Raw genomic sequence first — 26,199 nt, forward strand, 5'->3', positions numbered from 1 at the left:
TCTGGGTAAAGTCTTTCTCAGAAGGGATTTCTAAGATCAATCTCAGACCAGATGGTGGTCTGTGGTTGAACATGGATCCATGTTTGGGGGAGGGAGGTGGGGAGGGGGGGGGCTCTTGATCTGAAAACTTTGGCGCTCTCCGGAGTCCGTCCCTGGCCCTGCAGCCTCCAAACCCGGTCCTGAATACGTGCCATCAGGCTCATGTAACTGTTTAACCTCCTTCCACCACGACGACCTTCAGGACTCAGACCTGCTGCTGCTGCTGCTGCTGCTGCTGCTGCTGGGAGGCTCTTACATACTTTCCCTGGATTTATGTCTCACTTTAAAGATTTCAAAACCGGCAACACAGCACTTCACCGACACAGAACAAATGAGAAGATATAATGTGAAGATCAATTCCAAAACAAATGACTCTGCTGTTTGCAACAGCATAAGCAGCAGGGTGATTTCTTCTTCTTCTTCTTTTTCTCTTTCTACGCTGTTTGTTTGTCGTTTTGATTTCCTGTGAAGTGACATGTTGTTATTGGTCTGCTGGGACTGCTTCAACTCTCCTCAACACTTTGTACTACTTCTTATTTTTCCTCTTCTATATGTAAATAACATGCAACCTAAACCTAATCTATACTGTGAACAAATTGCTATCTGCCGGCTGGTTTGATGAGGTGGTGGCGGTTCAGGAGTATCTATGATAATTCTCTCTCTGGCGGTTCCTTTGTTCTCGGGCCGTTTCTTGTCGTCTCTTGTCGTCCCTCTTTATAGGTATCTCGTTAGAAGAGAAGGTGGCAGGGAGCGCAATCAGGCTCTCCTTTCAACGCGTCCGCATGAAGCCTCGCCTCATCAAACAAAACGAGCGCGCCCTCACTGTGCTTCACTGGGAATTTTCAATACCGCTGGTTATGAAGTATTAATAGCACTGTTCCTGACAAGTCAGATCCCCTTTTTCTATCTCCCTCTCTACTCCCCGTCCTGTGCTCTTTCATTCTCTTACACTCTTTCTTTGTTTCTCCCTTCAAACTGCCTGTTTCTCTGTCCCAATTTCCCTTTTCTCCTCTTTGTCACGCTGCACCTTTGTACTGTCTTTCCCTCTCTATTTTAAATCTGTCAGCTCCTGTGCAGCTCTCTTTTATTTTCCTTCTTTTTTCTTTATGCTTCTCTTGCTGTGTGTCACATGTGAGGGGACACTTTAGCAGGGAATCTTTTCTGCTTTAGCTCCAACACTTCCTAATCTGCCATTGTCTGGATGCCAATGCGCCAACAAGAGTGTGTATATTTATTGTCAAGATTGCCCAAATGGCAGCAAGGGCATCTCTGCAGGGATGAAACCTTCCTTTTGTCACTGCTTTACCTGCTGGTTTCATTAGTCTCATTTTTATTTTCCTGATGACTTAGAGGATTGGTTGCCCAGAACCAAAAAAACTGAATTTCTCACTTAAGTAATCTCTTTGTTCAGATAGTTTTGGTTTTATTATTCCAGGTTTTGAGATTCCTGTCTTTGAGATTTCTGCCCTAATACAATAAAGATAAGTGGGATTTAGTTTGAGGTGTTCACATCTTTGAAGGATGTTTAAAATCTTTGAGACAGATATCTCATAAGCTAAGCAAGCTAAGAAATATGCTTTTTTGTAGTTTTTAGTTTGTAGACCCTTTAATATTTTGCTCATTGCAACATGTTTCATTCCTTAAAGGCCGAGATTATGCTCCTTTACAAAAATATAATGTATATTGTACGTTTTTATTGCCACTTTTCAACACAGGATGTGCAGTTTGAGATTTTTGGATATTTTTTCCTGCTGTTCTTTGTTTCTATATATTTGTGTGAAAATGTGAAAATCTAGCTGTGTAAATCATCACAGAGAACATTGAGTCTGCATTAGTGTTTTGTCAGTGTTACATAATCACTGTGTGGTGAATTAATAAGGTTTAAGTGCAGACTGTTTTGAAAGGTCAGCACTAGATTATCTCAAAACAATAATGCAACAATGACAAAAAATAATTGATGCCTGAAACCATTTAAAAAAAAAAATGAAAGCAACATGAAGTTTCAGCCATCTGAGGCTCATTAACAGCTGTTTGTGTTCATATGTGGATGAGGCCAGAATATCCAACCTCACTTAACTGCGTGTTAAGTGCGACATAAACACTGATAAAGACAAAGTGGTTGGCAGGTTTGCCACCATGAAGGATGAAGTTTTAAAAAGGGGCTGTTATATGTACGAAGTTCGTTCACCTGTTCGGATTATTTTGTTCTATGGAGGATGGTGGAACACACAAATGAACTACACTGAACTACAAGCTGAGCAGGTGAGTGAAACATCCATAATTAGTCTTTATTAACTTAAATTTTGGTTAGGAAGGAATTAGTCAGAATATTAGATTAATCTGCTGTTTAACATCATGTTTACCGCATCTCAGCCCCTGTCTGTGGTGTTGTAGAGTCTATTTTATGTCTGAATAGGTCTTGTAGTGATGTAGACTGTTGTGTCTATTTATGTTCATGTTATTCCTGTGTAGGAACGACATGGTACTGAGACGGTGAACGTGGCCTGTTGCTGTCTATCGGGGGTGGTGCTGAATACGTAGCGCTGTCCTCAGTGCTGAAACATCTGAACGCGACTGGCAACCTGTTTTCTTTTTTTGTTCTTCAAAACAAGCCTTTCTGACAAAATGGCTTCACTCTCTGCTTTCTTAGACATAGGCTTGCCTGGCTCAATGAGTGACAATTTGTGTTTATGGAATGGATAGGACATAAGATATAAGATATGTTCATATGTTTCATTCTGAAATGCAGAGGAGTAGAAGTGTAAAGTAGCGTAAAATGAAAATACCCAAATAAAATACTTCAAAATTGTACTTATGTGCAGTATTTGAGTAAATGTACTTAGTTACATTACTCTGCTGCCTCCATCTACCTTATACTTCCTACTTCCTCTCTGTTTTGCACTTTTTACTTCAGTTGTCGACCCCTCTTCAGTTCTCTTTGTCAGATCTCTACCTCAACTTCTCTTTCTACTCCTCTATCTCAACACCTACTGTACATGCTAAACTCTCACTTTGTCATGTCTACTTCTACCTGTCTCCTCCTCTCGGTGCATGAGAGACCTTTCAGCTCTCTCTTAGAGTTTTTCACCAGAGCAGATCAAAGTACCTGGACGGTTTGCCTTCAAATCGGTACACCTTCTCGCTCCAGTCATCAAGGTCGGGGGATTGAACTTGTCCGAGTACCGTTGTCGGGAGAATACCTGTCAGGAGACACAGAAAAAGTCAAAAAATGCATTAGCTTTGAAGGGAATTAGTTTTGAGTGCAGCGGATCCCTGTGGTACAACCCAAATATTAGGAGTGAAGGGAAGAAAGTGGAGGCTTCTTGAAGGAGATAAAGTGACAGGCGACGCCTCATTGGCACGCACGGTCATGGTTTGACAGCACAGCAGGAAGATGTGCACACATTAGAATCGCTCGCGCTGTGTTTTCCCCCCTCTCTTCCAAAAAAAGATGAACGCAGCGCTGTAATCTCTTTAGCCGTGAAATCAGCTGCCTTTTTAAAAATGGCTCCTGTTTATGGGCCCGTCAAAACTGGGACTTAAACTGGAGTTAATTGTTTGCTTCATGGCATGTTGTTGAGCTACGTGATGGAGTCGTATTAGTGGGTTAATGTACTTTCATGTGGAAAGGCCCCGGAGAGGGAATCCACTAAAAATACATTACAGAAAACCTTCGTTTTTTCCAGCAAATTACAGCAGGCTGACAGATGGTATGAAACGCTAAATAAGTGATGTGGGGCTGGAGCGGGAGGCTGCGAGCAGTCGACTGTGACAAGTGCAGTCTTAACAACATGAGCACAGAGCGCTCGGGAGTTGGTGGGAGGGACACCGGGGGACCTGAAGGTTAGAAAGCCCGTCTGTGACCAAAGAGACACACCAGGTCCAATTCTGGAAAAACTGTCTGGTGACCCCTGAGCCGGGATGACGAACGACAAATGTTCTCTTCTCCATCTTCAACTATGATCAGGATGCCAGGTGCCCAAACCAACACTGACAAATAAACAGTTTTTCTTGCTGTAATCATCCGCAAAAATGTATTTAAAAGTTTATCTGAAGCTAAAATGAAGCTTCAGCGTCCAAATGAGTCAAATCAAGTAGATATCTTTCAACGTTACAGTCTTTTTAGTGCCAAAGTCCCTCTTTTTGTTACTATACTTCCACCGCAGCTCAACAGGGAAACACTGTCCAAGAGAATTTTTTACTAAAAAGACTAACTGTGGCAGATATCCACTATATAAAAGCTTCATATTAGCTTTAAATCAATTCAAGGGATCTTCAAATGGTCGGTATGAACAGGAGGAATGATTACAGCAAGAAAAATGCTCATAAGGGCAAATGACTGTTGTTTTAAGACAGAGTTGATGAATGATCCTTTAAGCGAGTCAGTCTATTGTCATCTTCTACACTGGAGTAGAAGGTAGAGGGTTGTATTGGGAAGCTCTCAACAGTAAAAATCCAGTTCTTGGATGAATCACCTGACACAAAAACTTTAGTTGTGAACAGCACAAACAGAATGTTTCAGGCTTCATCGGTGTGTAACTACTTTACTTTTATTTTTGCAGCAGTTCTCTTTGATCCCTTACCAAACCAAATCAAGAGCCCGGGGCCTGTTTCACAAAAGTGATTTGTGAGCACTGCTTATTCGCAAACGGAGGCAGCATCGCATTTCACCTATGATTGTCGCTCACAAATTGCAGATAAATTTGCGAGTTTCGCATGGTTATGCACAGTATGCTGTTTGTTTTGAATAGTGAAACGTATCAAATGGCAAATTTGGTAAAACGAGTTGAAGTAAAAAAATCAGTGAAAAATTAGTGGTGGATAATAAAAGGCTTTGGTTGCACCAGAAGTTCATCCATTTTTATGTTATAGTCCACTATTCAGCTCCGAATTTCTTAGTGTTAGAACCTAACGTGGTTAATAAGCAGGGATGCAAAAGATTTCTGAGATTGATACTTATGTTGGTTTACTTTTCTATGTACATCATGACAGTGGAAAATGCTTGTAATTCTGATTGGTTTATGAGCGTCTTTTAAAATTATATATAAGGAAACCTTAAATATACATCCTGTAACAGTTAAGCTACTTCTAAACTTCTAAATAAGTGTGCAAATTACAGTAAATTGTAAAAAAAAAAAAACAGCTGCTTACAGCCACTGTATACTTCATCACTCATCTTTGCACTATTTGTATTACTGTGTTCATCTATACTGGATATACATAGCATCTAATAACTCTACTCTGTCTAACTACTATTTTATTTATACTCTGGTTCCTTTATCTATAGTAAATTCCTTATGTAAAGCAGTTTCTCTGTTATTGTATATAATTACCTTTACCTGTGCTACTGTCCCGAGTCTCATCCCAAGCATTTCATTTTACAAATTACAAATTGAGTTGAACTTGAACTTGTAAATAACCACAGACACAATACTTAAGACTTCATGCTAACCTATCCATGAGTTACCGCAAATACACTTCAATTGTGATTAGCGATTTTAATGTGAACACAACTTCTGTTTTTGTCTTTAAATCTTATAAGGGCCATAGAAAAATTTGAGCTGTCCTGATATAGAAAACAGGCAGATCGAATGTCTCTTATTATTGTATATCAAGTCTATTTTTGCCACATAACAACAATTTCACCATTTCAAAAATGATCATTCAAAAAAATATGCCAAATGAGCTGAGGGTCAAGAAAATATTGAGAATCCCCTACTTAAGTGTTTTCACCATTTGTATTCTTGTTCAATTCTGTAGTGAGACATATCCCACAGTGCATCGTAAAGAAAGTACTGAAAAACAATGGTCACCAATAAAGAGAAAACTACCATCATATAACAACAGAATTCCCAAAAAATATAAAATATAAAAGGCAGCTGAATGGTGAATGATGGTTTTCTATGATTTAGGTGACAGAGAACAGAAGAACGTACCCTCATAACTGTAGACGATGAAGTTGGTGTGTCCTGGCGAGTGGGGATGGTCGTTCCTGTCACCAATGATGACCGTCAGTGTACTGGTGGAGCTCATTGGAGGAGAGCCGCTGTCAATCATGAGGACTGGGAGGCGGTACTCCTTCTGCCGCTCGCGGTCGAAGGTCCGGAGAGCCGTGACGGCTGCGCTGCCATTCCGAAAGTCCGTCAAGTTGAAGTTGGTGGCGTCCGAGGTGAGCATGAGAAGCCGGATGGAGAACGGTCCGCCGTTGGTGGAGGTGTCGCGGTCCGTGGCGTGGAGCAGGAGGGAGGTGTCATTCATTCGCACCGCCTGCGGGGCTGGCGTGTTCTCCCAAATGACGGGCTTATAGGGGACCTCAAACTCTGGCCCGTTGTCGTTAATGTCCAGTACAGTTACCATGACGATGGCGGTGCCAGTCAGGGCGGGAGTCCCAGCGTCTGTGGCCAAGACCATGATCCTGTGCTGCGAGATCTTCTCCCTGTCCAGAGAATCAGCCACTACCACCCAACCGGACTGGTCCACCAGGAACTGACTGTAGGGGTCGGACTCTTTGGAAATACTGTAAGAAAAACGTCCATTTTGGCCCGAGTCTAGATCAGAGGCTGTAACCTGAGTAACGATCGTCCCCACAGGTACGTCTTCGGACATGGCCGGCGACTCGTAGAACTGCGGGAAGAAGACGGGGGCGTGGTCATTGGCGTCCTCCACCTGAACCAGACAGTAGGCCAGGCTGAAGAAGTCAGCGTCCTCAGCCTTCAAGGTCAGATTGAAAGTCCTCTCATGGGGCTTCTCAAAGTCGACCTTCTTCTTTAGTTTGATCACGCCGCGTCGGTTCACCTTGTCTGTCTCCACAAAGAACTTCCTGTCTTCGTCACCCCCGACGATGCTAAAGGTCACTACAGCATTCACGTCCTGGTCGCCGTCTGTGGCAGAAACTACGAGAACCTCGCTGTTCACCTCCAGGTCCTCTGTTACCTGACAGACACACCAGATATTTATAGCATTATTAAAACTATGAGGATGTTTTAGAAGGTCAAACGTACGTTTTAGAGAGTTGAGGTGACTCACCTGAGTGGTGTAGACCCTCTGAGTGAAGACGGGTGGATGGTCATTGACATCTGAAACCATGATGGTGGCGGTCCCCGTCCCTGCCAAACCCCCTCCATCCCTGGCCTCCACCACCACCAGATACCGCTCCTCCACCTCCCGGTCCAGGGAGCGTAGAACCGTGTAGATGGTCCCCGTGGTGGCGTTGATGGAGAACAGATTGAGGTTAATCTCGTTGCGGACGTTCTTGATGATGCTGTAGGTCAGCATGGCGTTCTTGCCCTCGTTGGGGTCATCCAGGTCCATGGCACGCATCTCCATGACGGAGGTGTCAGCGGGGGAATTTTCAGGCACGTGGCCGACAAAACAGCCATCTACCTCCAGCGCCGGACACGGGAAGAAGGGCGCGTTGTCGTTGACGTCTCGGACCTCTAATAGCACATCAGCAAATCCTGTGAGTCCCGCCCCTCCTTCATCTGTGGCAAGGACGAGGAACCTCCAGGCCGGCCGCTCCTCGCGGTCCAGGCGTCGTTGGGCGTAAATTCTCCCGGTGCGTTCATTGATTGTGAACTCACCACCGGCACCCTGGCCGTGGAGGGAGTATCGAAGGGCGGTCTGGTCAGCTTCCTGGTCTGGATCTGTGGCTGAAACCTGCAAAGGTTAGACAAGAAAAAATTATTTCTTTCGCTACATGAACCCTGTTCTGGTAGTTGTCTGTTAACTGTTCTCAGAGTCCAAATTAAAAATGAAAAAGCAACATTTTGTTTTGTTCCAGAAGATTTAAGACTTGCTCAGAGTCTACGTTTTAAAACTTTAATGTTCTTAAGTACTTTTCTATCCTTTAAATTTGTGTTTTACTGTCTTATTCTGTATTTCTTATTTCATGTCTTTTATTCATTTGATAAAACACTTTTTGACTGGGTGTTGTTTATAAATAAGTCTTTCCTATTCTCCATTTAAAGACTGAAAATAGGTACAAACTGTGCTTAAAATTATAACAGAACTACAAGAAGTTGCATGTAATTGCTAAGTTGACAAAATTAAACATTTATTACAATCTGTACAGATTTTTTAACTCTAAAAACAACCAATATGTAAAATAATCACCATAAAACAGCAACGCCACAGTGTCATGGTTATAAAGCCTGTTTCTTTATATGAGAAATGCAGTGAAACAAGGTCGTTGTCTGTCACATTTATTGAAGCAGGTTGACTTTTCACTTCTTCTTTAAAGGAAGTATCGCTTATGTTCTATTTCCACTGAAGTGTTTCTTATCAAACGGTTTTAATGCTTATTCATTATGTATAAATGTTAAACCCAGCGAATAGGACACGAGGCAGGGAGCTGATTGCAGCAGCTGCCCCCGCAAACAGGGACTCTGCAACACAGGAATAAACATTTCTCTGTTGCTTTGTCCTGTTTGCTTAATTAACCTGCCTTCCTGCTATCTCTCTGAACGAGGGGACAGGAGCGGCGGCGGCGACACAAGCTCTCACATCTGTCACTGCGACACACATTGCAATTAAAAGTTAATAGACACCAACAAAAGCAAGAAAAAAGTACACTTTTACCCTTTCTTCTCCTCTTTTCTCACCAGAGGGTTTGTTTACAGAAGCCTTTGAAGTTTCCCCCCTCCACCCCCCCTCCCGCTGCTGCCACCTCCCCCCCTGTTGGCTCTTTGCATTTCCTGACAATGTGATACAGGTAGACAATATTGAAGATGAAGAGTCGCGGTGCCACAGAGGAGGCTGCTGCGCAGGTGAAGTCAAAAAATATTCATTTCAAATTGGATTTTCCCCTCCGTTCGCTATCTGCTGAATTGTATTAATACACGGGGCTGAAAGCGGCGTGCGTTCAGGGAGGGGCCCTGCCGCCACGCGCCGGAAAAACTATTGAGAGCGTTAGAGAGGAACCGAGTGCACATCAAATCAATTCCAGCAGGCGAGGGGAAGCAGGCCCGAGCTGAGGACTCGGTGACACATGCCTCTCTGGCAGGGATTACTTCCCTGCCCTCTCCGACGCGCTTCCAACTTTTTAATCTGATTTAGCTTGGCGGCACATGCATATTACTGTGAATTACCGGAGATAGGTGTGACGAAAGGCAGATGAAAGCCGCAGAAGAAGGAGGGCGACTCTGACTTTCTGAGGCAACTTTTCAGATGACGGGTGCTTCCTGTCAGGAGGTTTCGGGTATGTTGAACCTCTATCAGCTGATATTGTGTTAACACATGTGATGTGTTAGTATTCAGTCACTGGATCCTCGCTGAGATGTTGCTGGAGGCTAATTCCTCCTCCATGTTTGGAGCGTAACCAATACTATTAGATTTGTCTGCATTAAACCTGATACATTCTCACATATTGTTCATATAAACTTTGACATTTTCACAACAAGCTCCTTCACGGAGGAGGTGCGCTCTGAAGGTGTGACTTTCTCATGTTTACATTTTAAACAGTTTCATCTGGACTGAAGGAGATCTGATCAGCGTTTATAGTTAAACACATTTAGCTGAATGGTCACAAACATCTACTGTGCCATCAACACATCCATTCATCCATTTTCTCCTTCCTCTTTGCTGTGCAGGGTCACAGAGCGGCTACAACGTCCCAGCATGCACTGGGTGAAAGGTACAAGACATCATGGATACGCTGTCAGTTTATCTCTGTTCTTTTATTAAAATAGTTTTAAATTTTAGCCGGAATTAAAAAGCCAACGTTAAAAATAGTATCATTTTTCTTTAACTTGATGACCAAAACTATGAAAATTATAATAAACTGAAACAATCCTTAGTGGTGAGCCTGTAAATCACTGAACTACGTGTCAGTTTAACGTCATGTTGAAAGTCACTGAGCGACATTTCTGTGCTTTCTTGTTTCCTGCTGATCTTTTATTTTATAATTGTCAACTACACAATACAGGAGCTACTTCATGGTTATCACTACCTTTATTTGACAGCAGGTATAAATATTATAGTTTTGGCCTCTCTGAAGTAAGATGAACATTTTTAGTTGATGAAGTAATAAGTAAATTACCATTTGTTTTTTTGAGAATTGTTAGTTTCAGCCAGCAAAAATCGAATTTCAGTCTAGTTCTGTCATGTAATTTTAATTTTTATGTCCTCTAAGACTACAGCTGTTGCTATCTTTGTTGTGTACAGTCTGGATCTGAACCTGTAGTAGTAAGTTCCTATTTTCTAGAGAATATCTATATTATATATACAGTATTGTACAGGTATCATCTGTAGACGTCACATAAACTGCACATGTGTTACAATAAAACTTGTACAGACTCTTTAACATGTGGCTCACTGACCTCCAGGATAAAAACAGGCAGCTCTGTGAGCTCCTCGGTCACGGCGGCGTGATACTCGGTCTGAGTGAAGACGGGCGCCTCATCGTTGCGGTTGACCACCTGAACCACCACCAGCGTCTCGTTCTCCCACTTCCCGTCGGAGGCGACCAGCCGGAGCTCGTAGCGCTGCTCCATCTCGTAGTCCAGCGGCTGAGCTACGAAGATGGTGCCCACCTCGGGCTCCACGTCGAAGGTGCCCATGGTGTTTCCTGCCGTGATCTGGTAGCGCAGCTTGGCGTTAGCGCCTGGGAGGGAGGAAGTGGAGAACGGATTAGTATGTGCGGTTAGGATTGGTTTACACTTCCTACAGTGTTGGATTAAGTGATTCGACAGGCGAGCTGGATGTTGACACCTGGAGCTGAAAGCTGAAGAGGAAAGGGTGGGGTTAGAGGTTAGGGTCATGATGTCAAGTAGTCGTTGCAATGCTCTATTTGCAGCTACAATCAATCATTTTCATAATAACAATGTCTGATCTATACAGTGTGTAATGTGTTTGGCTCATACTGATGAACCTACAGTGAATTATCAGTGACTCTGCAGCTCCTCTCGGCTTTACGAAGCTTTATAGTGAGTTTCAGCTCGTTGTTTATCTGTCCAACTGCAACTTCACTGTTCTGGTTCACTCTCAGCGTCTCATAGCGTCGCTTTCAAAGAAAAAGCCTTAAAAAGCCGCTGAACACTACCTGCTCAGCACCAAACGGCAAACAGACACAGTTAGCTGTAGACTAGCTGGTGAACATAGTGGAGCATTTAACAGCTTAAGAGCCAGATATTTCCCTCAGGAGTTGATAGAGAGCTAAAAGAGAGTGAATATTAGACTCACATTCACCAGGTGGACAGAAACACGACTCCACATGAATGATAATGTTGCTCCGTAACTGCTGGATGTGGAAATAAACAACTGTTTGCTAACAAGTTCAACATATCTGATTGTGAAAAGACACTTTTTGAGTGATATTTGAGTTGTTTTCCAGAAAACAAGTGTCTGATTGACAGTGGACACACACACACACACACACACACACACACACACACACACACACTCATTGACGGCCTGTGTGGACAGCAGCAGCCGATATCAAATATTTGGTAGAAAACAGGCGTCTCTCTCACAGTGGGGCTCATTAGACGCTTCACTTTCCTCCCTCACCTCCTCTCTCTCTCTCTCTCTCTCTCTCTCTCACACTCGCCGGGTTTACAAAATCACATTTCTCTTCACTCGATTTTCCTCGGCTTTCTCCTCGCCACCTGACTTCCTCCTCTCATTTCCTTTCACCTTGATCTTCTCTCTCTCTCTCTCTCTCTCTCTTCCTTCTCCCTTCTTGTCTGCCAATCTCCTCCTACCTCCCTCTCTCCTTTCCTCTACCCTTTATTCTCTCTGTTCTCCTTTTTCATCTCTCTCCTCTTGCTTTCTTGCCCTCTTGTCTCCTAAACTCCTCTTTCCTCTTATCCTCCTATCCTTCATTTCCTGTCCTCCTCTCTTTATCATCTCGATCTTCCTTTTCTCTCCTCTCCCTTTTGTCTTTCCTCCTCACCTGCTCCTTCTTAATACTGTATTAACTGCTTCTCTCGTCCTCTCTTTCTCTCCTCCTTTTCTTCTCTTTGCTCTTATGTCTTTTCTTCTCTTTGCTCTTTCTTTTGCTTTTCCATCTTGTTGCTTTCTCCTCCTCTTCCCTCTCCTCCTTCATCCTTCCCTCTCTTCTTCTTGCTTTCTAAGGCTTCTAAGTTTGTAACAGATTTTTTAATATCGGTCTTGTTATCAGTACTTCTAGAAACCAGGAAGTGACATTAGCAGAGTGGAAAATATGGTTTTGGTGTAATGTTCAGCACAACTATGCTTGTCACTGTAATAATTTAGCAATTAAAACCAAAACAACTTGTTGAATAAAATGATTGACTCAGTATTTCTGGAGAGAAATTGATGCCTTTTGAATGGGAGTCAGTTTGAGCAGCTAGCCAAGTCGTGTTAGTTGCTGTTTGCTTTCCAACCTCCACTGGTATGTTTTAGTCGTAGCGCACGTTTTAGACTAACAGCAAACTTCGTTCTGTGTGTTTGAAGTCAGGAATATTATATATTATACGGTGTATGTTCTTCTATAGAGATTTTAGATTTGTGTGTTTGATATTATTGAGTTTATTTAATGACTTTGTTGTCATAAACGTCTCTATTGCTGCTCTAGAAACAACATTTTGATATGTTAAACCCAACTCCTCGCCCTCTTTTCTGCCTTTTTTTGCTTATTTCCTGCCGAAGTGAAGAAATACTTTTACATACATGGACCTGGTACACACACACACACACACACACACACACACACACACACTCACACACACAGATGCATGTTCAGAGCGAGATCTGTCTGGGTCCGGCCTGCTTTCTGTTTACAGGCACCAAGGAGACTTTAGGAGACAAACACCATCTGTGGAGACCTTCATTATGACACTGGAGAGAGTATGTGCATGTGTGTATGTGTGTGTGTGTGTGTGTGTGTGTGTTAGGAAAAGCTTAAGTGCACTGGTCCGTCACAGCCTCTGAGCACGATCCGTCGTGACACTCGCCGAGCAGCTGAGTGTGTGTGTGTAAATGTGTGTAAGGGGAGTAACTCCAGCGGTTTTTTGCCTCCGGCAGCCTCCCTAATGATCAGTAAGGCCATATGGTGTTGCCCTCTTACCACACACACACACACACACACACACACACACACACACACACACACACAGGGGGATAGGGCTGATTTAATTCGCAGCCTAGCAGGAGGCCTAAAATTGAGATTAAGGTCAGAGCTGTGCTCCTCGTGAGGTGGACCGGAGGGGAAAGTCGTCCCTGAGCACCGACTGCAGGTCGACACTCTGAAGGACTAAACTCATCACTGGAGGAAGTTTCACTGCAATATAAAACCGCATTAGAAAATATCTCATGTTGTGGCCTCATAGACGGCTTGCAAGAGATACTGCTGCTCTTTGAAATCCAGCCGATGTCACTTCCTAGAAATCCTGTGTGGCGGCGTCTTCGGTCCAAAGAGACGAGAAACATGAAGCTCAATACATGTCAGACTGGAGGTTCTGCATTCTGCTACATAACAGCTGGAAGATGAACATAGCTAGCTGTTTAAAAATGTAAAACGAGCTTTTCTCTTGCTGTGAGGCTGCAGTGGAAATCCATACTGGTGTCACTGATGGAAGATTAAAGGATAGCGGAGGGTCTTTCAAGTCTGTCTTAATATAATATTGATGTGTCATTATGTACATTAAAGTGGATATTAGTCGCTGTAACAGTTCCTACTCTGCATACCGACCCTGAAGATATTCTGTATATCTGAACATCACTACGCTGTAAGAGATGAGTTCAGCTGAAGCTAATATGAGGCTTCAGCAGTCTGAGTTAACTAAATCCAGTCGATAGAATCCAAAGTTACAGCCTGTTTATTTCAAATTTTCCTCTTTTTGCTTCTGAGGACTGAAGTTCCTCACTGATCTGTGGCGGAGGGAAACATTCTGTGTAAGTCTGTTGACGTTATCCAGCTTTTATTAAAGCTGGTTGACAACTACCAATAAAACCCAAAGAGGAAGAAGAAGAAGAACAGCTTTGACTCTGCTGTTGTGGAAATGGACATTATACTAAATTTACCGTGTCAGCTGTTGCAGGAGGCTGCAGGTAATTCCACAACCCTGAATGTGTTTTATGGCCATAAACAGACTGATATAATATCAGCTTTAATATGATAATTTACAGTAAGTAAACATGTTCTTCTTCTTCTTGTTCTCTTCTCTTTCTGCAGAATGATGGATGTGCAGAGTTTGTTTTCATCTGCTCAAACTGGAAAGTTTCTTTGTGTTCACTGAAAATCTGATTTTTGGTTGTGTGTTGTGTGACTATGAGCAGGATTTGTGACATCACAACTAGTTTAGAAGCAAATCCTGGTCCAATATTCAACTTAAACATGTGTTAACTTGCAGCCTCCAGTGCACAAACACTGAAAACAGACTTTTCAATGAAGTAGGAGACATCTGGTGTCCAGCAGTTAAACTTCTGAAATTAAATATATGTGAATATTTATAGATTCTGGATTTTCAATGAGGGAAAAACCACATGAGACACACGTTATTGTCCCATATAGAGTATCTTTATATGTCTTATTACATGTCTGCAGGGGATATTAAGATAAGATGTTGAACTGATAGTTTATCATATGATATTCTGTTGGTATGTTGGGATTCAAACCATCAACCTTCTGCTAATAGACCCAGTCAATCATCATCATCATCATCCTCACCATCATCATTGCTACTGTTCTGTATGATGTAAAGTGTATAATCTCACACGAGAAATCAAACACAGATCCCTCGTTATCACTTACTCACTAACTTCAGCCTTCAGTGTGTGTGTGTGTGTGTGTGTGTGTGTGTGTGTGTGTGTGTGTTTGTTTACTAAACCCCGAGGTGATACTAAACTGAAACACCAAACTCAGCGGAATAAAAAAAAAAAAAAAAAGCCTCTTGATCTCATTACCAGACGCACTTAGTTCGGCAAATTTTCCACTCGGAGGACCAAACAGGATCCAGGAAACATGGCGGGTGACAAAAGCTGCTGCGCCTAATCAGCTTTAGAACGAGGAGGAGGCTGAGGAGTGGTAATCTAACCCCCACTACCCTCCCTCCCTCCCTCCCTCCCTCCCACACATACCCTTCTCCATCCCACCTTTGATTATTCCAGCAAACACCAAATCATACTGGAAAAAAGCAGGAAACGATGTGTGTGTATGTGAGTGTGTGTTTATCCTGTAATTATGTTTGTCTGACCTCCAGTTTATATCTGAGAAGAAGTTCAGGGGTGCTTCAACACCTGTCAGCTTCAACAACAAACTATGGTCATAAATGTACAGCACAAACACAGACACACACACACACACACACACATACACACAGTTGCAGCCAAGGTGACGCTGCCGTCGCTGCCGCCCAGAGGATAAAACCTTCAGTTCAGTTTACAGCTCATCAAACCTCAGACTGGATTCTTTCACCTTCAGTCACCTTCAGACGAACAAACACCGTGTAGGAACTGAACATGAGACACACATGCACGTCTGTTATCATTATCCAAACAAATTGTGTCTATTTCTATTAAAATTGTGGACTTGAAAACCATTTTTAAAGATATTCTACAGTGTTGTGAGTCCTTGGGAAGCAAAAATGATTCACAAATCTGTCACAGGACAGATGCTACTAGCTAACCGCCTCCTTTCTATAATGCAGGATGAATACAGAAGAAAATCCCATTACCATGTGTGACTACACTAATAAGTTAAGGACAGGAGTTTTCTAAAAAAAAAAAAAGATCTAATATCAGCATTTAACAAACATTGTTTCTTAAAATTCCTAGACATTTACGGGCTAAACGTCTCGGCTTGACAGAAGAGACGAGTCCATGAGCGAGTGGAGGTGTGGCAGCGAGTTCAGACATGTTTATAATATACATATATATATATATATATATATGTATGTATGTAACAGCAGGACAGAGAGGAGCCAACGCTGTATGAGTCTTTACACAACACAGATTACAACTAGAAACATGAACAATGACTTTAGAAGAAAGCGTCGGAGAGTTTTATGGATGTGGACAAAACAAAGCAGGATGATGTCAGTAACAACACTTGTAGGTTTTTCAGAGAGGTCGTTTTTTTTCTGTGCTCACAAAGTAATCTTTGTTAAAATTACAAAGGTTTCAGCCGATGATGGTAAGGAGAGGCGAGTACGGAAAGTAAACTCCAGGAACAAGCTTCATTTTTCAGAGACCAAAGACAGAAAAATTTTGTTGAGTTACAGAAGCTGGTGGAACGAAGCTAATGGGACGTGGCGTCATGACTTCAGGTCTCTATAGAGGAGCCGTAACGTGATTCATTGTCTCTGTAGACGATGTCAGGTGTCTGACAGTTAGAGGACTTTAATACTTGTATGGACACGAAACTCTCCTCGTTGAATCATCGGTACACCAACAAAGAAGAAAAACAGATGCGTTCTGTGATAAAAAGTCAAAGGTAGAAGCCCATTGTCATGTAAAAATGTAAATTGAGAAGTTAACTACGACTCCCAAGGTGCATTTCTGTAAGTATCATCCAATCACAGAGCTTACACTGTTGAAGAAACTGATAATAAAATGTTCAGCCCAAATGAACATGGATTAATTAATCAGCTGTTGTTTTAAAAGTGTTTTCAGTTTGCAGCAGCTCTGATTCGCATCTCTGACCGGCTCCTTCTACATAGCAATAGTAGCTGAGGATCATGGGTATTGTAGTTTTCAGAGCCATTGAGCAAAGCAACAGAAAATTCTCAGATTTCTCAGAAACAAAGTTGAAATTATTCAAACTTTTGGCCACAAAATAAACCGATAGCATCGTTACATCATGGAAGAGTCTCCTGCGTTACTATGGTGATGAAGATTGAGGAGATTAAGTCTGTAATGGAGTCATGATACGCGAAAGGCTGAATGGAGAAAAACTGCTGTGTATAAATGCAAAACACTCACATAAACACGTTAAACGCCACACAAATCTCTCTCTAGCAGTGCTGACTCAGCAGGGATCAGGTCTTGTGTTTTAGCTAATCTCAATCACACCCCCGCCTACCTGCATGTTAGGAAGGTTTTAAGGGGGTTTGAGCTAAGACGACTAGTTCTCCATCTCCTTCTCTGGACCCCCCAGTGGTTTGGGGGTCGAGGGTATGTTTGTTAATTACCACAGAGAGTCCCTGACGAGGAGCAAACTGGGGATAAAGCGTCGCCGTTTGGGAGGGAATCATCAGCAATTTGCTGTCTTAGCATTTCTTAATCCCGTGTTCAGCGTCTTCCTGAGCCTCACAGGGATCCGTCTGCAGGGGAATAAAACCTACATCTCGACATTTCCAAGAACAACTGCACATTAGAAAAACAAAAAAGATAAAAACAGCTACAGCAAGAGAGAGAGAGAGAGAGAGAGAGAGAGACTTAACTAGTTAGAGCATTAAAATGCAAAAGCAAAGCAGATTTTTTTCAGCTTGGTGTTCAGATTCAGAGACTTTATGTCCTGCAGTTTGGTGACATGTTTTGTCACTTTTTACATTTTATATTCTAAATTAATGATCTAATGAAGACAACTGCAGACTGATTCATCAATAAAGAGAATAATCTTTGCAGTTGCAGCTGTCGTGACTTGTATTTATACACAGAAATTTCAAACAGCATCATTGATCATCATCACTATAATTTAATTAGTTTTTTGAAGACTTTTAAAAAAATCATTTATCTTTTTTTTTATGTAACAGGGACGGCGCTCATTAACCAACAGGAAAAAAAGGACTGTAAATGAGCCTAAAAGGCAAATTTCCATCTGTTGTTCCCAGCCAGATGTTAAAAAAGCAACTTAAAATTAGAATAATACTCAAGGGAGAGCTACCCAATCTGTGACAGATGAACCTACTTATTAATAATAATAAGTTAAGTTGTTTTCTCTTGTTTCAAGAATGTCTGATCGTCTGACTGACTCATTGTTACTACTCATTGTACTTGGTGAATGCAATGTTATTTTGTATTATTGGTGATGGACAAAACAAACAAATCCTTCAACTTTGTTCAGGAAGTGTTCATTCAGTCCATGTTGCAGTAAAATATGATCTGACTGCTGCTGCTGATGCTTTTCGCATCAGCTTCACGCAAGAATCCCTCATATGAACAGATCCATGTTCATCAGTACTTCACAAGGGGAGAAAAACATTTATGTCTAAATAAATATGATACCAAAATCAACCAAATTATATAACTGAAACAATCTTAATGCAAAATGAATATTCTGTTCATCATCATCATCATGGCTGCCAGTTTCCTGATGTGCTGATGTTTATGTCAGTAGTAAACAGCTGGTCCAGCATCATGACGCCTCTCATATTAGTCACAGAGCGCTTTGCTTTACAAAGATCTAACTTCACGTCACAGCGTTTCCTCTTTATTTCTGTCACCGCTGCTAATTGACACTGATAAATGTGTCTGCTGGTTTCTGACAGCAGCAACCCTCAAACTCTTCTTCTACGGAGTGGAACAGGTCGCCTTATATGGACATTTTAGGGATGTTGATGATGCTGATGAACAGGTGATGTTCGTCAGGCTGAAACCAGAGATTAACAACAAGTTTGTGAGAGTTTGTTGGAACATTCGTATGAACAAACCTCACAGAAAAAAAGGAGAAGAAAATGTTCTTGCATGTGTTCCATGTCATTAACATAAATTATATCACATATTGGAACCTTATCCTGGCTTTATAAGTTTGTATGATGTGTTCATGTGTCATTATTAGTTATGGTTGTTTTCAGCCAATTATTCAAGCTTCAAGGTTATAATGGAAAACTGGACTAAACAAGGCAGTTCAAAGCTGTTCTGGGACATTTCGAAGCCTTATTCTGTGTTTTCTGGTGCAAAATTTCTTTTTTCTGTTACCATTGTCTGTTTATTTTTGTTTTTTTTATTAAAAATGATTAATTTCTTCAGGTGAGTTTTGTGTTTTTTCTAAAACTATTACCTGATTTCTTAAGTTTTACAGTACAGTACAACTTATTTGGTGACTTCACTGCATAGCAGAGCTTGTGCTGATTGTGGGGATATAAAATACTTGATGATACCACAAGAAATCACGTCAATAATGGCAAAAAAAAGCAAATGATGACATGTATGAACAACGGTCTATAGTAGGAGTCACACAATCACATCTTTTCCTCTCCGTCCACCAGTCGAGTTTTGGCAGAAACTTGTTTTTTTTTGTCCCGTATCTTGTTAGTGAAGCTCTCAGTAAGTTTGTTCGGGTGCTGAACTGTTTCTTGCTTCTATTTTTAACAAATACAGTAAACGTCTTGAACCTAAAATCTGATCAAACTGTGAGAGAAAAGTTTGGAGAAACCAGACCATGGGAGACGAGTGACGGGAAGTTTGGGGATCTCCTGAGGGAATCAGAATGAATCTGGAATATTAATATCTGAAGCGGAGCGGGAACGTGTCAGACTGTATGAGCCTGGATCCCAGTCAACAAGAGAGAGAAAAAAAAAAGAAGGTTAAAGATTAAAAAAAGAAAATAAATAATCAGACGTCACTCTTCACTCACGCTCCGAGTAAAAGAAAACCCCCAAAGGCTTCGAGACGACGCCAACAGCAAATTCAGAGCCGTCATTAAGAGAGAGAGAGAGAGAGAGAGAGAGAGAGAGAGAGAGAGAGAGAGAGAGAGAGAGAGAGAGAGAGAGAGAGAAGCTTGTCTTGTTGTTTCTGATTTTTTTTCTGTTTTTGCCTCCTGCTACTTATTGGTTTAGAGCAGAGGAGGAAGAGGAATGAGGGACAAACACAAACAAAGAGACAAACATCAAAACTGTCGACCTCAAGGGAGCAGCAGCACTCGCTAACGAGCTGTGACAGCAAAAGAGGAGAGGAAGAGGAGAGGAGAGGAAGAGGAGAGGAGAGGAGGGGAAGAGAGGAAGAGGAGAGGAGAGGAGAGGAGAGGAGGGGAAGAGAGAGGAGAGGAGAGGAGAGGAGAGGAGAGGAGAGGAGAGGAGAGGAGGGGAAGAGAGGAAGAGGAGAGGAGAGGAGAGGAGGGGAAGAGAGAGGAGGAGGGGAGAGGAGAGAGAAGAGGAGAGGAGAGGAGGGGAAGAGAGAGGAGAGGAGAGGAGGGGAAGAGAGAGGAGAGGAAGAGGAGAGGAGAGGAGAGAGAAGAGGAGAGGAGAGAGGAAGAGGAGAGGAGAGAGGAGAGGAGAGCAGAGGAGAAGGGAAAGTGAGAGGAGAGGAAAGGAGAAGAAGAAAGAAGAGAGGGGAGGAGGGGAGAGAAATAGCAAGGAGAGAAGAGGAAGAGAGGAGGAGAAGAAGAGAGGAGGAGAGAGGAGGAGAGAGGAGGGGAGAGGAGGAGGAAGGAGAGAGGAGGAGAGAGGAGGAGGAAGGAGGAGGAAGAAGAATGGGGAGAAAAGTAAAAAGAGAATAACACAAGAGAAAAGGAACAAATGAAGGAATAAAAACATTGAATCAACTTTCTTAACTTTTGTCAGTATTTAGCAGCACGGTTGTAACTAACGATTGTTTTCATTCAAGTAATCTGACAACTGTTTTCGTGATTAATCAATTAATCATTTAATAATTTAGTCGATGAAAATCCAAAATAAACTGTTCTCTGAGGCCACAGTGACGTCTGATGAACGTTTCCTGTCAAATATGATAAAGAAATACAGCAAATCGTCACATTTGAGAACCAAACATTTGGCATTTCTGCTTGAAAAATGATCGATGCTCTTGAAAACTCAATTATCAAAATATTTGCTCATTAATGGATTAATCAACTAATCGACTAACGGTTGCAGCTCTTCTTAGGAGAGCTGAATGTGTCCCAACCTGTTCATACAACACTTGATGACAATAAGCTCATTAAAAGATTGTTTTGACTAAAAAAAACTAAAGATATGTGAGACCGAACCCGACACACGTTGACGTCTTCACATCACACTTTAATACAACGAGGAGCATAAAGATTTATTATCTCGTCTTAATCCCGTGTTCAGCGGCTTCTTAAACCTCGCAGGGATTTGTCTGACGGGGAATAAATACTAAATCTGATTTATTTCCAACATCAGCTGCACATTTAGAATAAACAAAAAAGATAAAACAGCAACAGCAAGAGAGAGACTGAACTCACAATAGATTAATAAAAACAATTTTTTTCAGTCTGGAAATCATTTCCTGCAGTTTAGTAACGAGTCAGTTGATCAGCTGAAGGAAATTACATCATTTTGGGTTTTTTGACTGGTAACTTTGGGTTATTATGTGTATCAGTAAGTTGTTTCTGTAGATATAATGAAGTGGTTTTGTCGTCAGAGAGGACAGAGACGTCACATGTCGCTCACCTTCGTCTTCGTCGTTGGCGGTGACGGTGATGAGGACGAAGCCGACCTCTTTGTCTTCCTCCACGCTCACCTCGTACACCGGCCGGGCGAACGCCGGGGCGTTGTCGTTGACGTCGGTGACGAAGATCCTGACGTAGGCCGTGTCTGAACAAACAAGTCGAAAGTGTAAAATTACTTTTTTGTTTTTTCCCGCCAACAGATCGACTCAAAGAAACGTTTCAAATGATCATATTTATTATTTAATTTGACTATTTCTGTGCCAAATGTTTAGTTTTTTTTAGCGGCAGCAGCGTAACGAGTGAATCAGTGTTCAGATGTGTTACATGCTCTGTTCATTCTGGCAAAAACTAAAGATGTTTTACTCTGCAGGGCTGCAGACTGGTTAGTGTCCAAATATGTACCAACATTTTGCCTGAAAATGAAGAAAATAAGCTGTGAATGGCACAAAGGATCCTTAGAAGTTCACATATTGCCGTCAACTGTTCAGTATATATTATTCAAATTGAACAAAATTACAATAAGCAACTAAAGCACAACAAGAAACATAACAAGAATACAACACTTCACTGCTTTTTTTACTGGGTTTGCCTGCAGCAGTAGTTCAGGTGCTTTTTTTTCCACTTTTTCATCCTCTTATTCGTTTTTGCCAGGTCACGGCCAGTCCTTCACACACACACACACACACACACACACACACACACACACACACACACACACACACACAATTCACACCTAGGGCAAATTTAGACTCTCCAATTCAGCAGACATGCATGTCTTTGGACTGTGAGAGGAAACCGGGGAACCTGCAGGATACATTTCTAATTTCCTTGATGGCCACTGTGAGGCTTCGCTACCAGCTGGCTGAGAAACTTAGCGAAGTTAGCAAACTACAAGAGACCAAAGTTGAAAACTTGCATAGTGACTCAAACAACAACATCAAAAGCATGACTTCAAAAACAGGTTCTTCATCTCTAACGTGTTTCCAGTCTGTAGCTCAGGTCTGTAGACGTTGTTGAAAGAGACGTTTATGCAGCAGTGGAGCTGATGTAATGTTTGTATTAATATGATTATTAACACGGTGCAAAAACATTTCATTTAGCAGATTTACATGATTCATGTAGATGACCCATTTGGACACAACAAAGATGGAGACAAGTGGTTTCAGGTTAGTTTAGTCCATGTGACTGTGATCTGCAGTGAACCGACAGACTCCTCAGTAAACTGTGTAGCATTAGCATTAGCATTAGCATTAGAACAGCTACCTGCTGCCTGTCTGGGTTTATCTCGAGAGGAGAAGCTCAAACGTTGTTCTAACTTCTTTAACGAACATCTAGAGGAAGATTTAGATGGTCGACTGCCGACGTTAATCCTGGAACTGAGTCGTTCCTTCTGATAGCGACAGGAAAGATGGCCGACTGAAAGTAACGTTACCATGATAATGCTACGTTAGCTTAGCTTTTTATAAATGTGTCCATGCTGTATGCTTCTTGTATAAATCTGTAACTGACAGAGACTGAGTGTTACTGAATGAAGATGCTTCTTATTAACAGCAGAGCGGCAGGTCAGACAGCTAAATCAACTTATAAACAAGAGATATTATTGGCTGCTGGAGGAGATTGTTTGACCAATCAGATGCTGCAGCTCGTTTAAACACGCATTAGTTCATTTGTCCGTCTGTAAACTATCATTTAGTCTTTATTTGGTGAAGAATAGTTCTCATTTACTTACTATTTCTTTAGTTTTAGTCTCGTTTTCGTCATGAAAAAAGGTCATCAATGAATACTTTTGGTTACACTGGTTACATATGAGTTTGTGTGTGTATGTGTGTGTGTGTGTGTGTGTGTGTGTGTGTGTGTGTGTGTGTTACCAGTGTTGGGTTGGCCCTGCTGGCCCGGTCGAGCCGACTCGGAGCCGTCCTGCGACTGCACCTCGATCAGGTAGGAAGCTTTCTGCTCGCGGTCAAAGGAGGCTCGAGTGACGATGACGCCGCTGCGCGAGTCGATGCTGAAGAACTGCGAGTCTCCGCTCTCGTCCTTCAGGATCACATAGTGGACCTGGAAGAGGAGAGGAGGGACAGGAAAGAAGCTACAGTAGAAGAAGAGGACGCAGAAGAAGAAGAAGAAGAAGAAGAAGCAAATACTCGGCGCAGTGGGTGTAGGTGTTCCTCACCATCCCGTGCAGACCGGAGTCCAGGTCTGTGGCCGACACCTGAGCCACCGATGTGCCGATCTCTGCTCCTTCAGGAACCGTCGCCTCATAGGTGGACGACAAGAAGAAAGGAACGTTGTCGTTGACGTCTGAAGAAAGAAAGAAAGAAAGAAAGAAAGGAGGGAAGGGATACAAATAAAGATGTTATTTTTTCCTGTTGTTGTTGTTTTGTTGTTGCAGGATCTGGCAGCAGAACACAAACAGTCTGTCACGTCCATGAAAGCTGATTAAAGTGGATTAAAAACCGACAGAGTGAAAAGGCGGGAAAGAAAAGGAAAGTAAGAGACAAATAAAGAAAGAAGGAAAGAAAGAAAGTTTGTTATTTTTGTAACATTTGTACCAGCAGGAGATTAAAAAGTGGAAATCGATTAAAGAAAGAAAGAAAGAAAGAAACAGAAAGAAAGAAACAGATAGTTTGTGTTTTGTGGAGAGCTGAAGTCCTTCAGAGAGCTGAAGTCGGACTGTGGCTCCGCTCGCTAATGAAAACTGAGTTATTAGTGAGGAATTATCCTCCAAACACCCTGAAGAGTCCACAAAGCAGCTTGTCAGCTCACTTTCAAGCTCCGCTAAGCCAATTACAGCGTCCGATGTGGGTTTGTTCAAAGCCAATCAAAGTCAGGAAGTGTTTTCTCCTTCTCTCCTTCTCTCCACCCGCCTACAGACGCTGATTGGGAAATGAGTCACCGTTAAAATGAGGCGGCGTGGAGCTAACACCACCAGTCGCTGCTGTTTTCCTTTTTCTTTTTTTTTTTTTTTACAGCCGGAGACGACCAGGGATGTGAACTTCACTTCATTATTCTTTCCCTGCTCGTTCTCCTCGTCACTTTCCTGCAGCGTCGCTCATTACAGCCGAGCTTGTGTCTGTTCCCTGATTGCTGCTTTCGCTCTACTGGTCAGAGATGAACTGGAACTTTTTTTTACAAGTTAATATACTCCCAATTTAAACTAAAAAAAAAAGAAGTAAAGGAATCCAGAGGCCTGGTTTTAAATTAGAAGTGATATAAAATTATTAACAGAGAGGCTCCTGCTGTTAGTTTAGATAGATGATGGGAGCAAAAACGCCTAAAATGACACTCAACCAACAGACTCCTCAGGAAACTGTGTAGCATTAGCATTAGCATTAGCACAGCTACCTGCTGACTGTCTGGGTTTGTCTGGGACAATATGGATGCACCAAGAGATAGAAACCACAAATGTTACAGAGATAAACGAGCGCACACACTCCTTCCTTCGTCTCACCTGTCACGTTGACGTAGACGGTGGTGAAGGAGGCGAGCGGCACGGCAGCGACGTTCTGCACTCGCACCCTGAGTGTGAAGAAGTGCGTCGTCTCGTAGTCGAGGTTCTCGGCCACCAGGATGGACGCCGAGCCGTCGGCGCGGTTCGGTTTGATGTAAAACCGAACTGGCATGTTGGTCTCCGGCACCTGACCCTCCTCCAGGTTGTAGGTCACACGGGGGTCACCGAGCGGAGATGTGGCCTTAATGGTCTGATGGAGAGATAAGAGAGAGAGAGAGAGGTCAGAGGTGAGGAGAACAAATGATCTTTATCCCACCTGCTGTGTATCTGTGTGTGTTCCTGATCCAAAGCGTCATGGTGTTTCTCTACGTTCTCTGTTCCCACTGAGAAGAAGAAGTGAGAAAGCAAAATCGACAGGAAACGACACGGGAAAAATATATTAATGTCATGCAGACCTGAGGGCAGCAGAGCGGGGGCCGCTCAATGAGATTTCACAGACACACCTACTTCTACCTTCCTGTGCCTGTGTGGTCCAGGGAGAGAATTTTAAACGTTTGGTACAAGCTCATATTCATGCAAACTCCACCAGCAAAAGATAAGAAAACTTTTTTTAGGGCTAAATTTGCTGCTGTTGCATCAGCAGCTGAACTATGAGCAGGGAGCAACGGACAGATGGAGGAGTGAACTAACAACTCTTAAAAATACATGATTTCGACACATGTAAGCATTTTCTGCATGCACATATCAGGAGAAAAACACTTGTTCCACCCTGTAACATCACTGTAAAATCCAGCAGCAGAGTGAAACTTCTTCTCTCTAGTGGATCATTTCCAGTTACACTTTCATTCATATCAGATCAATAATTCAAGCTGAACAACTTCATAGTTTTGTAGCAGGATCTTCAGCAGCTTGTAAAAAAAAATGTGTGAAAGTAGCTGCAGCTGTTATTTTAATGTGTCAGATAAATATTAAATCTTCTGCTGCGATGTAAATAGAAGTTTTGGTTTGTTATTGACACAATTGGCCCAAACTTTTTAAAGTGAATTGATTGAAGCTGCAGTTTTTCTTAACATTGTAATCTTCCGTTAGTGATGCAGGATTTTAAGCTCCGTGATTGGATGTTTCTTGCTGAAACGCACCTTGAGGATTGTAATTGACTGATAACTTTTATATTTATTCTCTAGCGCAGTTGTTCATCTTTCATATTGATAATTTAACCGGGAGAGTTTCATGTTGATCCAAACTGCAGAAGAGAGAGAACTAAGAGTCACTTATCTTTGGGAAAATGGGAAAAAATTACTACTTAAGGAATCAAGAGTGTCTGAAATAACTTCCTGACAAATCTGCTACCAGCAGAGCAATAACAGCGCTGACATATCATACAGGTGCATCTTTTCAAATGTTAGTGCAGTGATTCTGGTTTTTAATTACTGGCTTTGGAGAATGTAAACAGGACTCATCA

General features: G+C 42.2%; 1 protein-coding gene across 1 annotated transcript in view; it reads right to left on the reverse strand.

Moving 5' to 3' along the window:
* Positions 1-26,199, reverse strand: part of si:dkey-22o22.2 (neural-cadherin) — a 161,124-nt gene that overhangs the window by 26,342 nt on the left and 108,583 nt on the right. The window contains exons 13-20 of the mRNA XM_044357993.1: positions 24,738-24,987; positions 23,460-23,587; positions 23,158-23,344; positions 21,291-21,434; positions 10,356-10,639; positions 7,066-7,695; positions 5,976-6,972; positions 3,146-3,239 (exon numbers count right to left, since the gene is read on the reverse strand). Of these exons, the coding sequence (XP_044213928.1) occupies positions 3,146-3,239; positions 5,976-6,972; positions 7,066-7,695; positions 10,356-10,639; positions 21,291-21,434; positions 23,158-23,344; positions 23,460-23,587; positions 24,738-24,987 (2,714 nt within the window). The remainder of the gene's footprint in view (positions 1-3,145; positions 3,240-5,975; positions 6,973-7,065; positions 7,696-10,355; positions 10,640-21,290; positions 21,435-23,157; positions 23,345-23,459; positions 23,588-24,737; positions 24,988-26,199) is intronic.

The sequence above is a fragment of the Thunnus albacares genome, chromosome 8 (genome assembly GCF_914725855.1).
Source record: "Thunnus albacares chromosome 8, fThuAlb1.1, whole genome shotgun sequence".
Lineage (NCBI taxonomy): Eukaryota > Metazoa > Chordata > Actinopteri > Scombriformes > Scombridae > Thunnus > Thunnus albacares.